Source organism: Rhipicephalus microplus, chromosome 5, assembly GCF_043290135.1.
Source record: "Rhipicephalus microplus isolate Deutch F79 chromosome 5, USDA_Rmic, whole genome shotgun sequence".
Taxonomy (NCBI): Eukaryota; Metazoa; Arthropoda; class Arachnida; order Ixodida; family Ixodidae; genus Rhipicephalus; species Rhipicephalus microplus.
In genome coordinates this window covers 167,643,909-167,662,568 of record NC_134704.1, presented here as the reverse complement: position 1 = coordinate 167,662,568, position 18,660 = coordinate 167,643,909, and the positions used below count along the sequence as shown (strand labels likewise).

At 44.5% G+C, this 18,660-nt stretch overlaps 1 protein-coding gene across 1 annotated transcript in view; it reads left to right on the top strand.

The window, feature by feature from the left end:
• The first annotated feature begins 9,196 nt into the window (after positions 1-9,196).
• Positions 9,197-18,660, top strand: part of LOC119173631 (carbonyl reductase family member 4) — a 35,815-nt gene continuing 26,351 nt past the window's right edge. The window contains exons 1-2 of the mRNA XM_075896181.1: positions 9,197-9,362; positions 11,069-11,268. Coding sequence (XP_075752296.1) covers positions 9,197-9,362; positions 11,069-11,268 — 366 coding nt within the window. The remainder of the gene's footprint in view (positions 9,363-11,068; positions 11,269-18,660) is intronic.

Here is an 18,660-nt window from a genome sequence, read left to right as displayed (position 1 = left end):
ATTTAATATAGTATTTCTGTAATGAAAGTGGCATAGAAAGTTAAGCACACTTAGAAAGAAGTTTTGTCATTGGGAGTCAAACGCTTGACCTCTTGGTCCTCCGTAAAAGAGGCCAGGCGCACTATCACTGCGCCATGAACACTTACTATCAATGGCAAAAGGTACGCCTTTTAAAATACCTAAGTCATCTCGGAATTCTTCGTAAACTGCAGTAACGCCTCGCGATCATGGCATCCGCACATATTCCTCTCAATGTGCTATACCACAATCACCCCTCATCCTACCCTCCTTTTTCTTTTCCTTTACCCGTTACCCCCGTTAGGAGTAGCAGGCCAGAAACCCGCTTTCAAGGCCGACCTTTCCTTATTCTTCTCATTAAACACCTTTTTCTTCTTCTTTCAACGCGTCGTTTTTAGGCGTCTACTAATTCGGTACGTTTATAGCAAGAGTATGTGCAATTTTGTCAAATCCAGATACCCCCAGGTGGCAATCTTACGCCAGGCGCAGTGTCACTCATAGCATTCATCTATACAAAAATGCCCCCAATGCTGTCGCTAAGGTTGCCATAGACGTCCTAGAATATATAACCTTTCCATTGTCTTCGAATTTGCATATTAAAATTATTTCATTACCCTCGAGGGGAATCGTGAACAAATGCGAATTCATTGCGAAGCGTTCATAACGCCGTTACGCACGTGAAAACGCTGCGTTAGAAGAGTAGTGTCTTTATTAAATATTTATTTATTTATTTATTTCTAACTCCACAAAGGCCCCTAAAGGAAAAAGTTTTACATGAGGGGTGGGCATATCTACAAAAACAGCTTTTCTATGATGCGTTTGAAGATGGCTTGGTCGGAATGGAGCAGTGCCTTGGTGAGAAGGTCATTCCAGTTCCTTGATGTCTGGTTGAAGAAAGAGGAGGCATGGGAGACAGTGTTGGCTTGAGGGGAGTATACGGTCTCTTCGTGGTTGGTCCGACTTGAGTCGTGGTGTGCGCAAGCAATGAGATCGGCTTGGGGTGACTTGTAAAAGAACTTATGAAGGAAAGAAAGGCGGGCAACTCGACAGTGTGATACAAGGCTGGGAAGGTAGGCTTGGTATTTGAGATTCGATGAGCTAGAGTTGTAGGAATAGTCCAAAAAAATGAAACGTACGGCATGATTCTGTACTGATTCAAGCATGATAATGTGATTATGTTGGTATGGGTCCCAAAAGGCTCATGCATATTCGAGCTTCGGCCTTACTAAGCAGCAGTACGTTAGAAGGTTGACTGACGGGGGTGCTGATCGAATATTACGCCGCAGGAAACCAAGAACGCGATTGGCAGAAATTGTTATGCTGGTTATGTGGGTGTGCTATGATAGGTCAGAAGTGAGGTTAATTCTTAAGTACTTGTAGGTGTTAACAGGGGATACTCAAGAGCCACTTATAATATATTCACGAGCCGGGTATGACTTTTTTCGATGAAAAGTGACAAGGGAGTTATTTGATGCGTTTAATGAGATAAGCCACTTGCGGCACCAATCTTCAATTTGACTGAGGTCAGATTGTAGGGATAAAACATTGTTATTATTGTTAATGGGGCGATATAGCGCGCAGTCTTTTGCAAACAATCGTATCCCGGAAGAAATGTTAGTTGGATGATCGGTAATGTATATGAGAAAGAGCAGGGGTGCGAGGACCGTTCCCCGAGGAACTCCGGATGTAAAACTTGGTGCGAGAGAAGAGGAGCATTCGTTAACGTAGACAAATTGTTGACGGTTACACAGAAAATTACGTATCCAGTGAAAGATAAGATGACGAAGAATTAGGCGAGACAGCTTTAGGAATAGGCGGTTAAGGGGTACTTTATCAAAAGCTTTTTCAAAGTCCAAAAATAGTGTGTCAACGGGAGTGTTAGTATCAAGGCTATAAGTGATGTCATTAATGAAGAGAGCCAGTTGTAAGTCACAGGAAAGGTCCTTCTGGAAGCCATGCTGACTGGGATGAAAGAAATCAACAGAGCTAAGAAACTTCGCAATATGTGAATGAAGAATGTGCTCTATTATTTGGAGCAAACACTCGTTAGTGAGATGAAACAACAGTTTCTCCGTTACGCTGGGTTACCTTTTTTGGGCACCGGGATGACCTTTCCCACCTTCCAGTCATGTGGTAGGGCACTAGTGGAAAGTGATTGCTCATATATGCAAAAGAGAATAACACTGGAGATTTGCTTTGTACTCTTTAGTATTTTGGTGTTTATGCCGTCTGTTCCAGCTGCTGATGTCATCTTTAGGCTGTAGATTAAAGCAGCGATATCAGCAGCCTCAGGGGTGATTTCCTGCATTACCGGATATTCAATCGGGGAAAAGTAGGGCAATTCGCTAACAGGCTCTTCAGTGACTACCGAGCGAAAAACCCTGTTAAACAAGCGTGCGGTATTGTGTATTGCAATGGGTTGATCATTTTCGTCACAGAGTGATAACAGTTTTGATGCGCTTAGGTTTATAAATTTCCAGAAGTGCTTGGGGTTAGTGTTTAGCATGTTCGGTAACGTTGAAGCAAAGAAGTTGCGTTTGGATTTCCAGGCAAGTGAGTCGAACCGTTTTTCAGTGTCGCGGTACTTTTCCCACGCTTGCACTGTGTTTAATAATTTAGCAGACTGGTAATGCCGCTTCTCTTTGATTTTAAGGCACTTTAGTGTCACACTAAACCATGATGCCTGTGGTCGCTCTGTTACCATTACGGTGGGAAGTAAGAACGAATGAGGTCGTGCAATTTGTTTTTGAAAAGACACCAGTTTGTTTCGACTGGGCGTTGTGAAAAGTCTTCACAAAACCAGCTATAGAATGCTGCGAGTTCCTCATTAATGACCACGTAGTTGCCTTTATCGTACAGTGTTATTTTTTTCTTTACGCTTTTCGGCCTTGGGGAGTGAAACTGTAGTGTAGCATTTATTAGAGCGTGGTCACTTAGCCCAGCCAGGTACGAGACGGATATTACAGTTTCTGGGAGCGATGTTAGCAAAAGGTCGAGAATACGTGATGACTGAGCAGTTTCTCTCGTAGGGGTGTAAACGAGCTGTGAAAGTCCGAACGTTTGGCAGGAATTACCGAAACCATTTTCTGCGCAACATATGGACAAAGTTAACTACAAATCAGACCAGGCTATTCTGGGAAAGTTGAAGTCTCCAAGTAGTATAATTGGAACACTAGTATAAGAGCTACAAAGTGAATTCAAAACTTCATGATATTCAGCAACAAAGGACCGGTATGCGTCAGGTGGGCGGTAGCACACACCAATAGTGGCGGGGGAATAAAGTGATTTGCAGGATACAAACAGTATTTCTAAGTTACTGGAAATTTCTCTAACATTACATAACAACCTGCTGTGAGCCGCTATGAGCACACCACCTCCCCACCTACCGATGCGATCGCAACGAAAGACATCAAAACCAGGAAAATGGAGTGCCAACTCGGCATCAGAAATTGATTCATTCAACCAAGTTTCGGTTAGTACGACGAAATCACATTTGGTAGTTTCTATTATGTGTAGTAATTGGTCTCGTTTAGGTATGACACTTCTTACATTGGTGTAAATGAGTATAACGGGAAAAATGTTAGCAGCAGATCGTAAAGGACTGCAAGGCCCCCGTGATTCCGAAGCGTGCTCGGAACACTGCAGATCGTGACGTGAACTCGGTGTTAGCTACGATGATCGCGGGATGATGCTTTCTGAGATTTCGTCGTACACGTACGTGACGACATCGATAACTGGCTTGTTGTAACAAAGTTTTATTGGTTTATTTTTTGCTTTGGCAAACTCGGCCAATTTTTTTCGTGCGAGGCGTGTTTCCGGTGGCAAATCTTCGCTGATACTGTGTGGATACCCTCGGAGGTTTTTGGAGCATGATAGTACATGATCTTTGTCTCTCCAATTAGCAAAGCGTGTGATTATGGGTCTCGTCTTGGCAGGGTTGATATGGCCTATTCTGTGAGCCCTTTCAATGTCTTTTGATGCTAACGGAAAACCAAGGTTTTCATTGCATACGTCTATTGCCAATTGTTCTGACTGAGCCCATGTTTCAATAGCACTGTCTTTCAGACCAAACAATACAAGATTGGATCTGCGGGCGCGTTCCTCAGAATCATCGACTCTGGTTCTTAGACTAGCGATTTCACGCCAGTTCTGCGTTGCGATGGCCTGTACTTCCTTAAAGTCATTCTTAGGGGAAAGGAGGGATGCGCTGTCTATCTCAATTTTACCAAGTCTTTCAGTGATAGTACTGAGCGTTTCGTCATTTTGTGCCAGTTTGGTACGGAGAGACTTCATTTCGGTTAAAAGCGCAGCTTGACCTGTTTGGAGATCTCGCAAGGCTTGTAAAATATCGGAGGTTGCTTCCGGAGGAGAGGAACGGGTAGGCGGACCAGGGTTTTCCTTAATGTCACCAGCTAGAAGCAACAGTTCTAAGACAACAGACGCAAATTCATAGGCAATTCTCGCACAACAAGTGGGGCTTGGTAGCACAATCAATGCCATATAACGAGTACGCAATGCATACAAGGAATAGCGATTCTTTACTAGCACAAGAAACAGGCAGGACGTGTAAGAGTTCGGTCATCGAAGCGTTGCTACCAAGCCTACTGGTGCGCGCGCGGTCGATGCAAGACTTTTCAGCTCTGGTCGGTGACGCCAAGATCAGCTGGGGGCCACGAGCTGATGGAGGGTGCGCAAAAAGTATATAAGGTGGCTCGATTACGCTCATCGCGTTGTCGTGAGGACTGTTGAACGGTGCGGAATCCGGGAACTGTGAAATGACCTGGTTCGTGGCGGGTCTGTCGACGCTGCGTGGCATTTCCAAAGACGGCAGCACCACACTTTTGCCAGCAGAACATGGTTGACCAGAAAAACAGACGAAGAGATAGACCCTGTTCAGCATCTGCACAAGAAACAGGCGGGACGTGTAAGCGTTGGCCATTGAAGCGTTGCTGCCAAGCCAACTTGTGCGCGTGCGGTCGATGAGATTTTTTAGCGCTGGTCGGTGACGTCAGGATCAGCTGGGTGCCACGAGCTGGTGGACAGTGCGGAAAAAGTTGATAAGGTGGCTCGATTACGTTCATCGCATTGTCGTGACGACTGTTGAAGGATGCGGAATCCAGGGAAGTACGAAGCATTTTAGCGAACTTAAGCGACTTTGAGCGTATCTATCTATCTATCTATCTATCTATCTATCTATCTATCTATCTATCTATCTATCTATCTATCTATCTATCTATCTATCTATCTATCTATCTAGTCGCCTACGACTATTAGCTCTTTTGGCCACTTCGATTTTGGTAGAAGTACCGAAAGTGGTATAGCATAGCATGACTGTATGACAAGCATAATTTACTAGTCTTTCCACAAAAATAATGACATGGGTGTCATTAATGTCATGATTTACATTTCATAGCCTGCAGTTATTGCGGTGGTTTCGTTCGCATGGCATGTTGCAGAACTGGTATGGTGTGACGTGATTGCATATCGAACACAAGCGAGAGACCCTAACATGAAAATTACGCTACGCGTGTCAGGTAACAACGCGACTATATGCCAAGCTCATGACGCATTCGTGGTCGTTTCGCTAGCGTCACATATATTATATTTGGTGCTACGGGACGTCATTAGGTGACGAAAGAGTACGACTAGTGCAAACATGATAATCCTTCAACGCGTGTCATGTAAGATCACGACAACATACCACACTCATAGCATGCTCGCGGTCGTTTTGCCAGATCCACATATGCTAAATCGGGTATCACGTGATGTGAATAGATGAAGAAGGTAAACGGGACATTCAAACAAGATAATCATGATACGGAAGTCATGTACGGCATAATTTACCTCCACCTCGTAACATTGTGCTGGTTTTAAAGTGACATATCAACGTTTCTCATTCTTGCTTCGCATATTATTGATTCCCACTGTACATGGAATCTGCCAATTTTTTTCCTCACACCGTGCAGCCTATAGCACCGTTCGCCACACGGGGCGATTCAAATGCGAACCATTTCTGGTCATGGTCCTGCAGCTCTTGCGGTGGTTTCGCTCACAAGGCATGTTGTAAACTGTTATGGCATGACATGATTGCATAACAAACACAAGCGAAACACCCTAACATGAAAATCATGACATGCCTGTCATGGACCAACTTGACTACATGCCATACATATGACAAGCCGGCGGCCGTTTCGCTAGCTTCACATATGCCAAATTTTGTATTACGTGGTGCAAATAGATGATGAGGGAATGTGACTGGTGAAAACATGATTATGAGATCAGGTCATGTGAGAACATGACTACATGCCACATTCACGGAGTCAATACATTTTGACATGACGCGGCGCGCGTACTCCCTAGCGGTCATTTCATCGCGTCACGCCGGCGTTGCCCTGCCAGGCGCCTGTCCAGCTATATACTCGCACGTGCGCGCCTCGCTGTGTTTCTTTGGCCCATGCGCGTTTCAGCGCGTCCGGCAAACCTTCGTCACGAAAAGAGGAGACTAGGTGTTCTTTGGGTAACGCATCAGCGCGAAATGCAGCATGTTGCATTTCGCGCTAGTTGCCGCCGGGCTGCGACGACAGACGCTGGTCGCGTCTGGCATTAGGCTATATTTTTTTCGCTTTTTGCGAAAGTAGCGTCGCTCTGCCCAGCGAGCGTGACATCAGCGCTTCACTGCAGAATATTGTTCTCTTTATGATGCGCTCGTGCCCATTTTGGTAGCTTCGAATATACCAAATTTGATGTTACATTACGTCTTTGTATGATCAAATACATGACTGGTGGAAACATGATAATCCTGACACGCGTGTCATGTAATAAACTGACGACATCGTGCTCGCGGCCATTTTGCTAGCTCCACATATGCTAAATTTGGTATCCCTTGACGTAAATTGATGACAATGGTAAACAACACATCCACACTTGATAATTATGATACCTAAGTTATGTACGGCATCATTTACTTTCACCTCGTAATGTTGTGTTGATTTTAAAGTGACATATCAACATTTCTCATTCGTGCTTCGCATATGATCGATTCCAACTCTACGTGGGTGGGCCAATTTTTTCTACCTTGAGAAACGCCGTATGCGTATCCAGCTATAGTAGCTAGCGTACACAGTTAAAGATACTATAGGCCCCGCTAAGTCGAGTTGGCCCGTTTGATCGCAGCGCAGAATGCACAGGTTAGCACAAAAAATCAACCTTGATACAGCGTCGGTGAAATTGGAAACCGACACACGTGTTTCGCACCTTGCATCTATCGGCGAATCATGGCTGGGATACATAGAAGACGCGCGCACGCCTCTATTTTCTGCAGGCCCCTAATGGTGACTGTCAGAGACTTTGAGACGGTCAATGTTTAAAGTAGTTTGTAGAGTAGCGTGAACAGCACTGCTTCCTCTTGCATACATAACTCATGATTATCGTGTTTGCACCAGTCACATACCCTCGTCATTCATTGGCGTCACGTAATATCAAATTTGGCATATGTCAAGCTAGCAAAACGGCCGTGAGCGCATCATGAGTGTGGCATGTAGTCATCTTGTTGCAAAACACGCATATTGTGATTATCATGATTGAATGTGTCATTTACCTATGTCTTCCGTTCACGTCGCGTAATACCGAGTTTACTACATGTGAAGCTAGCGAAACGGTCACGAGCGCATCATGAGCGTGGCATGTAGTCATGTTACAAGACACGCATCTCATTTTTATTATGTTTACACCAGTATCATTGCTTCGCCATTCATTCACGTACTGTAATACCAAGTTTAGTATAGGTGGCGCTAGCGAAACGGCCGCGAGCGCATCATGAGCGTGGCTTGTAGCCATGTTGTTAAATGACACGCATGTCCTAATTTTCATGTTAGGGTCAGTCTCTTGTGTTTGCCATGCAATCATCCCATATCATACCAGTTTTGCAGGATGCCATGTGAACTAAACCACTGCAAAAGCTGCAAGACCACAAAATGTAAATAATGACATTCTTGACATACATGTCATGATTTTCATGTTATGACATGTCAAATATGTTCTTCATACAGTCCTGTTTGCTATAACAAGTATGGTATCTCTACAATTATTGAAACAGCGAGGAGCGCTAAATGTCGTAGGTGGCTAGATAGATAGATAGATAGATAGATAGATAGATAGATAGATAGATACATAGATAGATAGATAGATATAGATATAGATATAGATGTAGATATAGATATAGATATTGATATTGATAGATATAGATATAGATAGATAGATATAGATATAGATATAGATATTGATAGATTGATAGATATAGATATAGATAGATTCTTATTCTTTTTTCACTGGCAAGTGCCAACACTGTGGGTACGTGGCTGACACCTGCTATATCCTCTGGGCTCGTCCACTTAACTCAGCCCTTCCTCCAACGCAAAGCCAAACCGAGAGGATTGGGATGCGATCCTGCGCTGCTGCCCAGACCTTCCAGCCTAAAAGAACCTGATCTTAAGGACTACGCTGGTGGATCTTACCAATGCGATCCTTGAACAAGGACTGCATCCACTGTGGAGCCTCAACAGGCCTACACCTACCTTTTGTTTCACAATAAATATTTTCTTGCCCTAACTCACTTGGTTATCTTTGTTCATTCTCGTGGCTTATCTTAGCTTCTTGTGCAATGGCGTAGTACTGCACCATACCGACCTCTTCGTGCGCCCGCCAGAGTGTTCCAGGTGACAGGTGCAGCGTAGCAGGTGCTCCAGGCAGGGCACATAGCAGCGGCTAGTGAAAGTGCCCGTCTGAGGCCGCCTCGAGTCCCCCGCCTTCATCCTCTCAGGGGCACGTTTGATTATCCATATCTTTGACTCAATCCTGCAGCCCCCAAGCACCCCGTGGTAGGCGGCAGAGAACTTTTCAGCGTAGCAGTCGGCACACCTCAGTTTTCTTGCTTCTTTGCCCAATTTCGTTTCACACCACAACATGCTGCAAGTGTTCAGGGCAAATACAGCAGTGCGTTATCTCCATTGTTGTGGAGCAGTCGTACCGACTTGAATGTTTTGTATTTGGTGAGGCTCACTTACTGCTAGATTATTTCGTAGAGTTTTGTAACTCGTATTTTGCATGTGGTCGCTTTAACACGTGCCGGTACAGGTGAGCTTCACGTGCCGTTTTTTTTCTGCCTGGACGCACGTCGCAGATGTCCACAACAGGAGGAGCTTTGTGTGGCCGCCTGGCGGTAGTGACCGGTGGAGGAGGAGGCATTGGTGGCGCTGTCTGTCACCTGCTTGCAGAGAAAGGAGCCCGCGTGATCGTCGCTGGCCGCACTTTGGAAACACTCGAAGCCGTTACTGCGGAACTGCCGGGTGAGAGACAAGGAATGTGTTTTATCAAAGTTCCGGAAGAAGTTTTTCAACGCAGTCATTGAAGGCGCTGGCATGGCATATTGCCATATTTCTAGCGTTCTATAGAGTTTATATTTCGTAATAATAACTGTATTTTTTACTTCACCGGCTTTCATTTATTTCGCTTGTTCTTTTGATGCGTTACCGGTATCTTGATGTGACGAAAAATCAATCAAAAAGTAAGAAAAGTGTTCTGACGAAAGAACGACCCGGTATCTTTTTACGCGACACCGCTGATGTGTTTTAAAGAATTATATAGACGCGGGCGTGGTGTTCTTTCAATGCGGGCATGATGCCACAATCAGTGATTGTATAATGACAGCACGACTGATTAAATTGCACTTTTTCCTGGAGGAAATTCGGGACGCGAAATGAGGAAACTTAACACAGTTTGAGTTTGGCGTGCGCAACGCCTACGGAACACAACGCGTGGTGCTCTGGGTACGTATCGGCTGAGGCTGTCGCGCACAGGGTAAGTTTGCCGTACGCAATAACCAAAACGTGGAGTGCGATTTGCTGTAAACAGCCTTCATCTTGATTGCTTTGCTGCGCCACCTATAGGCGAAAAAATTACCTGCAGTAATCGAAGGACGCGGCCTTCTTTCACTGCAATCATGCTGTCAACGCTCGCAGCCGTCGACGTCTCGCCAGACAGCCGCCGGTAAAGTAAGCAATGGCCGGAGCGGGCGCAACGTTAGCGCCGAGATCTAGCACACGCATCTTTTGCTCACGCAAACGCACGCATTTTTCTGAGCTTCAGCGCATGCGCAGTGCTGCTCTCTCTCGCTCGTTGCGACCGCAAGGCCGTTGCGCGCCCTAGGCTAAACCTGCATTACTGCGATCGCCATTCTTGGCAGAGTGACTCTTGTAGTAATGACAGCAATCGAGTAAATAGCTACAAACAGGCATATTTTGTGATTTGCATCCCCATAGCTGTTGTCACTTGGGTGACTGGCTTTTGGTAGTATGGCAGACAAGGGAGCGATGTAGGACCTGCCTGAAAATTCATGCATGGAAGAAAAGTTGTCCTTGTGCTAAGGTTAGGACTTTGTTATTATTCTAGAATATATGCACTTGGTAGATTCTCCGTAGAAAAGAAGGCATTTAAAGTTTGTTGGTGGTTTTTATTAGGCAGAATTGCGGGGACAGCGAGAAAATTTCTTTGTTATATATTTCAGTTTGCTGACGGATACACAGTCCTTGTCTATGTGAGCAAAGCGACCTTCTATCATGTCTGTTGTGGCACATATTATTTTTTCGCATTAGAGGCAGAAAAAAATCCGCTAATAAGTTGCGATTTCATACTCTTTCACTCTGCTACGCTCTACATTTTTGCCCTTCAATTCATGCAATTTTTGGTGAAAGTGTTAACAAATATTTACATGCCGCTAGAACATAATGAGCTGTTGGAATATCTTTTATCTATGACCAATACCATTCGCCTATATCTAAATGAGTGGGTCTCAACGATTTCACATACATATAACTTCGGCTAACACGGCCCGGATTCCACCCGACGACATTTCATAGGTAGAGCACTACTTATCACTGGAGCACTGTGTCAGAGCCTTAACCTGTGGTATGAAGAGAATTTTCGAGCAAATATATGTATATGGGACAAATAATTGAGCTTTCCTTTGGATCTGATCTCGTTTTTTTTTTAATAGGGCACCTCAACCACAAAGCCATACAAGTGGACGTTGGTGACGCCACCTCGGTGCAGAACTTATTTGATGATGTGAAGAAGTTAAGCCAAGTGCCAGTTAGTATCGTGGTCAATTGTGTGGGCCATGTAGACTTGCAGCAACCAACGGCTGCCGAGACGACCGAGGACAGCTTCGACCGTATGGTGCGGGTGAATTTCAAGGTGGGTCTTAAGAACTTTGCACGACGGTCCCAAAGGACTTCTGCTACTTTTAGGTCACCTTGCGTTAAACTACTATATCAATGCTATGCACTTTATCACCTGCAATGGTGTATCAAGTCCTCCAAAACTAACAAATAATAAAGTTTTTTCTGAGCAAGACAAGCCTGTACACTAGGTGGGCGACTAGATTCCAGGCAGCCACCGGTGAGGGCACTAGCTTGAGTCCTATTTATCTCGCTTTGCTGATTTGCCGGTTCTGTTCGGGATAGCATGGCCTCCAACAGCATTCCGGTTATTGTTTGGTTGCATTTGATGCCAGCTTTTTGTGCGCATCTGCATACTATGTGGCACATTGTGTCTCGGACATCACAGTGCACGCAGTGATATGGGTGCTCGGTCAGTAAAATTAGGCACAAGACGATACTGTGATCGTAAGTAATGCTTTGATTTTTTTTTACTGGCGCTACACTTGTTAGGCTGAGGTGAGGTGGCATATAAATTCTTTTGAGCCTATAGTACTGAAAATCGTCGCAAATGGAATGTATAAATTTTTAATCAAGTACTGCACTAGTGTGATATACTCAATACAGAGCACTCCTTAGACCCAAAGTGTTATAGAGCACCTTACTATCAACAGTAAACGTGGGCTACTAGTGTGAGCACTGAACATGTTGACGGTTGATATATTTATTTTTGTGGATAGCCGTTATCAAGCCGCATACTGCAGGTTAATTTTTTAAATACTTTTGTACTTAGGTGTTTTCACGCAATAATGAGATGCTGTAGAACAAGTGCATGCCACTTAATTTTCACACAATATTTGTTAGAAAACATTACACAGAAAAAAAAACTATTTTCTCACAGAGTATGCTATTTGACAAGAAAATAAAAGTGGAGTTTAGAGCATAGAGCAGCGAAGATGTCTGTTCAATTGTAAGTAATAATTGATGTATTACAGTGGCAATACTCGAAAGAAAAACGTGCGGCTGAACGTATTTCGGAGAAACCTCATCATTGAAAAGCCAAAGTTCATTAAAGACCACACATATAAAAACAGTAAAGTAAGGTCAGATAGTTGGGGAACAGCGATGTTATATTCAACATGTGTGGTACCGAGAAACTCACTAAAGTGATCTTACATAGATAGGTCGTCCTGAAACCAAAAAAGTGCTGACACTCTTCTGGGCTGACATCGGCAAGGTATACTGTTCTGCCGACACTTGCGTGAAAAACGTCTGATCGCGCGTTCCACCGAAGTTCTTGTTGTCAGCATGGTCATTTCATTCTTGTACTAGATACAAACCACGAAGACATAGGGCAAAATGACCAAAAAACTGAAGGAAAAGTGACGAAAGCGCCAACGTCTTACTGATTTATTTCACTAGTGTACAAAAGCTTTATAACAGCCAAGCCCTTGCGCAAAGTGCCGAACAAAGGTGCGATGCAGGATGGCCTCCTCGGGCAGAGGAGTTTGCTTCGAGCTCGCTCTGCGGCGGAAATGGCATGTAGACAGTGTGGAGAGCGTGGTAGCAGCGTTGATAAAAATAACTACTAGAAAGCGCGTGTTGTCATAAACGCATGTGAGGCATTTAAAACGGTTAATAAACAAACACCACGAGCGAACACGTCAGCGCCACCACTCAGTAAATATTTCTACAGTTCCGTGATGTCAACATGATTTTCGCGATATCTTTTTGCTTTGGAAACTCAACACGCGCCTTCCAAGGCGTGAGTGGGGGTGTTTGTCCTATTTCTGGTGGGTTCTCTCGATACACCTGCAGTGTGGAAATTTTCACTCTGAAGGCGGCAAGGGTGCACATGCAGTACTCTCGTGCTGCTCGTTTTGATTTTATCGATTTTTGAATCTAAATATAAGGCCTGCTTCGCAGCAGGCGCGCTCGTATTATGACGCATCTGTGAGTCGGCGTAAAGAGTCAGCGCGATTAAATTGATTACGAGAAAGCGTCACCACAAGATGATATGTTTTTTTTTATTTCTGCATGCATGTGCATAGTCTGCGTGAAAAAGCTGATATATGGATCGTGTCGCTCGATGGCGTTGTGGCATATGCACTACTCCTCTGCAAGAGAAAACATGGTGGGCATACCCTTGTTCGCTGTGGGTGTGTTCGAATCAAATTATTTACGAATGTGACCTCGGATACAAACACGTTAATTCTGAGAAAGCTGCAATTCAACTCGTGACCATCGTGGCGCTGGTATGAATGTAAAGCGTTTCATTCAGTGGACGATAAGCATCAGCTACTTTGCATATGAAGCAATATGGTAAGCTTGCACTATTTTGCGAAGCTTGAGCCAGGAGCTTTTGATAAAGCTGCTTGTTCTGGCTTTTTAAGTGAGTCGTATCCTCATCTACATGGCCTCCTTCGAAGTGATCCCCGCATAGGCTCTATGTTATGTTTGGTTATACAAAGCTAGGCATAGTGAACATAACAATAAACAGTTGTTTTGGTCTATATGGTTTCAATTAAACGGCAATCATTAAAATGGGTGAACTTAGCATTGTCATGATTAGTAAGGAGTTATTCAACCTAATGGTAATGATTACGATCCCGTCATCATCATATTGGCATAGTCTACTGAGTATAGTTTTGCATAGCGGGCTCATCATTATCGTAATGTCAATTAGCATTGCTTAGTTAGCACTTCAACTAGTCTGTTTTTGATACGATGGTTTTACTTTACATAGCTACATTGGCACGATCCTATTAGGTTGTGGCGGCATTCTCTTTATCTTACTACGACTTCACCTAATTAGGGCCCTTGCGCCATAAAACACCAAACATCATCATCATCATTTCACCTAATTAGTTTAGTCTTAGCTTGTCCTAGCCTCACGAGCCATATATAGAGACCAGATGGATAAATATTCAGCTTGAGATTACACAGCATCGTATCATGCTGTTTTTCAGAAGCACTCAAGAAGTTCGGTGGTCCGTAAAAATCACAAAATAGTTTTTGTGCCTTTGCGCGTATGCGAAACCGTCGGCCAAGGTCCCAGGATTTTTTTTTCTGTGAGTGGTCGTGAATCCATCTGACAGAGCTTGGCTGCCATAACACGTCGTCCTATCTGTATTGATTTATCCATCTGTTTCTACCGTTCTTTCACTTTATCTTTTTTCTTTCTATTGTTTCCTCTTTCCCCCCCCCCCCCAAGTGCAAGGTATCCAACCGAGCCCAGCTTGGTTAGCAGCTCCCTGGCTTTCGACTCTATTTCTTTATCTCTCCTTCTCTATACCATCCAGCCAAATAAGTAATTAGCCCACTGCGAATTAGCTATTTGTATGGTTGGTATCTTTACTTAGTGTACTGGCAGACGACAAAATTGAAGAGGGCGTGCACCAGCCAAGCAGCGCGCTAGATTGTACAAGGAGACCATGACGATTAACACGTGGTCTCGTGTTCAGCTGTGTTTGCGATATTGTTAGGCGTTTGGCTGGAACTAATATCAGAAGCTACCATGCTAATTATTCCAAACCACACTCAGCGCAGGAAAAAAGCTTCAAATGTACTTACAAAGCCTGCGCCGTTAGAAAATACCATTAGGATGTGTTTCGGCGCTTTTATTGCATGGGCGCACTCTACACTCAGTCAAAGGGCAAACTTGTAAAAAGAAAGGCTTCTGGTTTGGAAATATTGACCAACTTTGTTTGCCGCCCTTGGCGAGATGCCTGTCTATTGGTAAAAAATGAAACGCTTCGCGCTAAGGCACGAACTAAACTTTTTCATACTGTTGGTTCATTCAAAAAAGGATGTCGCCAGCACTAAAAAATATTCCCGAGTGTTGCCAAACTCGGGCCATTCTGCATAGCACTTCAACATACGCACACTACATTGCCGTGAACACGCTTTCTGACAACACCTCACAGTGAAAAAGAAAATGAACATGTTGATATAAAGATTCCCGAATTTCTCCTTAGTGAGGCTTGCAACAATTTTTTCTCTGCTCTATTTGCTTAAGCCAGAAATCATAATCGTGTGTAGCTGTGACTCAATTACTATGTCAATAAGCACGTTCGCTGGCCGAAGTGCGTTTTTTGTGGAGGGCCTCAGCCAACGGCCGACAGAACCTGCAGACAAAAAATTGAGATACCTTACATCGTCACACAGTGAAGAAGGGAGATACGTGAGTTTGACAAGGACTTCCCCACGATACATGAGCTGGCCAAACCAGCCTACAAACTCTGATCGAATTCAAGGAGCTCGAGAGGGCGCTCCTGTTACAGGAGTGGTACTTGATCCTCAAGCCATTTCCAGTACAGGAGCTGTTCCTGACCAAGGGGCTCGGCCGTCAACACTAAGGTGCCTGCTGCCTCTGAGACCGAGTGGGCTGACGCAACAAACAATCCCAGAAACTGGTAACGGGGGAATGGCTCCGATGAATAACAATGATAGAATAGTTCAGCTGGAAAGGGAGAACATTGCACTAAAAGAGATAATTCCGCAACTTAGGGTCGAAATGGTCACACTTAAGAATGCTAATACCTCTAAGAGTGAGACTCTACAACCTCCTCGGGCCACTAGACTCAAAACGTTCCTTGAAATACTATTGAAATACCGTAAAAACACCTATGAAAACAGCCGTGGAAACGCCGGTTGAAAATAAGTACCTGAAATTGCAGTGTACTGTTCGTCCGGCCAAAAAAAAGGGCTTTGACAGGGCTCTTACTTGATAAAGAACAACATACATCTCACGGGGTGATTGGGTCATGGGACCCTGCAATGTCGGGTGGAACTGGATTTCTGGCGTAGTGACCATATGCCAATCATTACTGGCTTACTAAGAAGATGCATACAAAAAATTTACCAACGCGTAGTGATCACATATTTTAATAAGTTTCGAAAAAATCAACAATTGTTAAAGTATCTCCCGAGCCCACAGAAATTTTACCCGTTTTGCAAGAATTGCTCTGCAGTAACACAACTTTGATCACCATTGACAAAGGACAACATCAAACAGACATTGCTCTTTAGGAACTATGGCGAAGCAACGTCAGGCAGAGCTGTATGCGTCAAGAAACCAGATGTACCAGGTAGCCGCGCACATGCCAATTATATACAAGCAAAAGCGTGTCGGATCTGAAAGCAGCCTTATTGACGGCGGTGGCATCAGTGGTGTGAAAAACGTGGATCTGGCATGCGAAACAGAGCCCTTTGGCATACGTAGCGGTCGATGTAGTGTGGTCACAAGGAACCTGACCGAGGCGCGAGCATTATGTTATTGATGCAAAGTAGGTCACAAGAATTTGCAAAGCAGGCTGCAAGAGCATTTTTTGATAACCTGGCCCGCAATCGAAGAGCTCTACCCAAGCGCCGAATTAGATATATCCAGTTCTTAAGGCATGGCCAAACTAATAGCGAAGAATGAAACTTCTTACAAAAGAACAACACCTGGTCGCAACGGTATTCTTCACAAAGTTTTCAAGAACATGGAAAGTGAAGCTTTTGATGCACTTCTGCAGGCTATACATAAAGTATGGGAGACTGGGGACGCCCAATCTAATTGGAAACAATCAGTTGTCGTCCTGATTAAAGAAAACTCAGTAAAGTATTCATATAACTTGCAATTCTTACGCCCAATTTTATTCACTGCTACTGTCTGCAAGCTTGCCGAAAAGATGCTAGCCGCACGCGTTTCCAGGTGGTTTGCACGACATAATCGAAACCATTCGGCTCAAATTGGGTTCTATTCTCATCTGGGGACTAAAGATGGTCTTTTTATCTTTTCAGACGACATTTTACAAGTTCATCCAAACAGCCACACAGTACGAACTGCAGCAGCAACGGACTTACGGAAAGCACACTACAACAGAGACCATGAAGACATTTTATTCAACTTCAATTAGCTAGGACTTCCGCCACGGGTAGAGAGATTGATTTACTCTTTTCTTCACAACCGCACATTTGCTATAAGAGTAGATGGAAAGAATGAACTTGGCTTCATTCTTAACAGAAGTGCCCCGCAAAAATCGGTTACGGCTCCTCTTCTGGTCAACATCGCTCTAATACCTCTGGATTGGTAGCTACACCGAATTGAAGAGGTGAAGTTTCTGATATATGATGATGCTCTGACTTCGTGGTCTTTGCATAAAGGCACTCAAGACAAGCACAAGAACTTCAGAAAACCCTTAATGTTTTTCAGAACTACACCTGTAACTCAGGGTTACACTTGTCTGCCTAAAAATCAAGGTAGGTTCATGGAGTCAACTAGGCAGGATTCAGAAAAATCAAGCGGTAACCTTCACATGTACACTAAGTTCAATGACCATTCCCGAGGCTTCGGAGGTTGGCATACTAGGTCTCAATATTCGCCTGTCCGGCTGTGGAGCGCAGTAGATTCGCACACTCAGACAGAGTTCCACAATAATACATCATTTGATTCGCCGCAGTACATCAAAAGCAGCTGGAGCTCGTACACGTAAATCTCGACAGATCCTCCGCACAGCTATGCAGCCAGGCGCATATTCAACGGTTAACTTTAACACAAGTGGCAAAGTTGGAAACCATAAACCGTGAAGCTATGCGCACAACAACAGCCATACCTAGAGGTAATTTCCTCTTTTTTGACTAGCTTCTACACTAGCTATGGAGCGGAGGTGTTTTAAGATTCGGAATGAATGCCCCTCGATGACCCGAGTGCACGGTGGCAGCGTGAAGTTAAAGCCGTAGTGCGGTAAGGGAAAGCTTTAGCGCAGCCCTCAGGTGTCTGCCTGGGTTCAAGCACGAACCTTCACTGTCTATTTCACAATTAAGCACCTTTTTTTAACTCCCAGTTGAACAAAGGGTCTCAACGCAAGTCAATCACACGTTGGGGCTCGCATCGCCACGCACTTTCATACCACTCACTGCCTTGCTAAAAACCACATTACTAAATACAACACGAGAGAGGATAGGTTCTCAGCGTGTCACACTCTCTCCCTTTATAGGTCGTGCTGGTCTTCGCCAGCAGACCTCCGCCGGTAGCCGTTCTCACGCTCGAGTTTCGTTAGCTTTCCCATTTAATGTTGCTTCGTACAAGCTCCTTAAAAGCAATCAGTACACCGTCAGGCCCTATTCGCTGACCAGGAGTGCATGCGACCGCGAGGCACTCCGCCATCCTAACAACACTCGGCAATTACGTATAGCGGGGGAGGATAAGCTCGTCTACTTGCCGCAAACTTGTCTCTGTCAGCCCTGTGGTCACGTTCCTGTGACATTTTCAATAGCGCCCGACACGTGCATGCCAATAACGGCAGTCAGACGACCGCGCTTGATGTGATTGTGGCAAGACGCGCTTTCGAGTAAGCTTTCACCTTCAAGTTCCAAACGGGGGTAACCTAGACGGTTCTGCTCGTGAACTGTTTGAACGAAGGAATTTCCTTTCTTTCCCGTG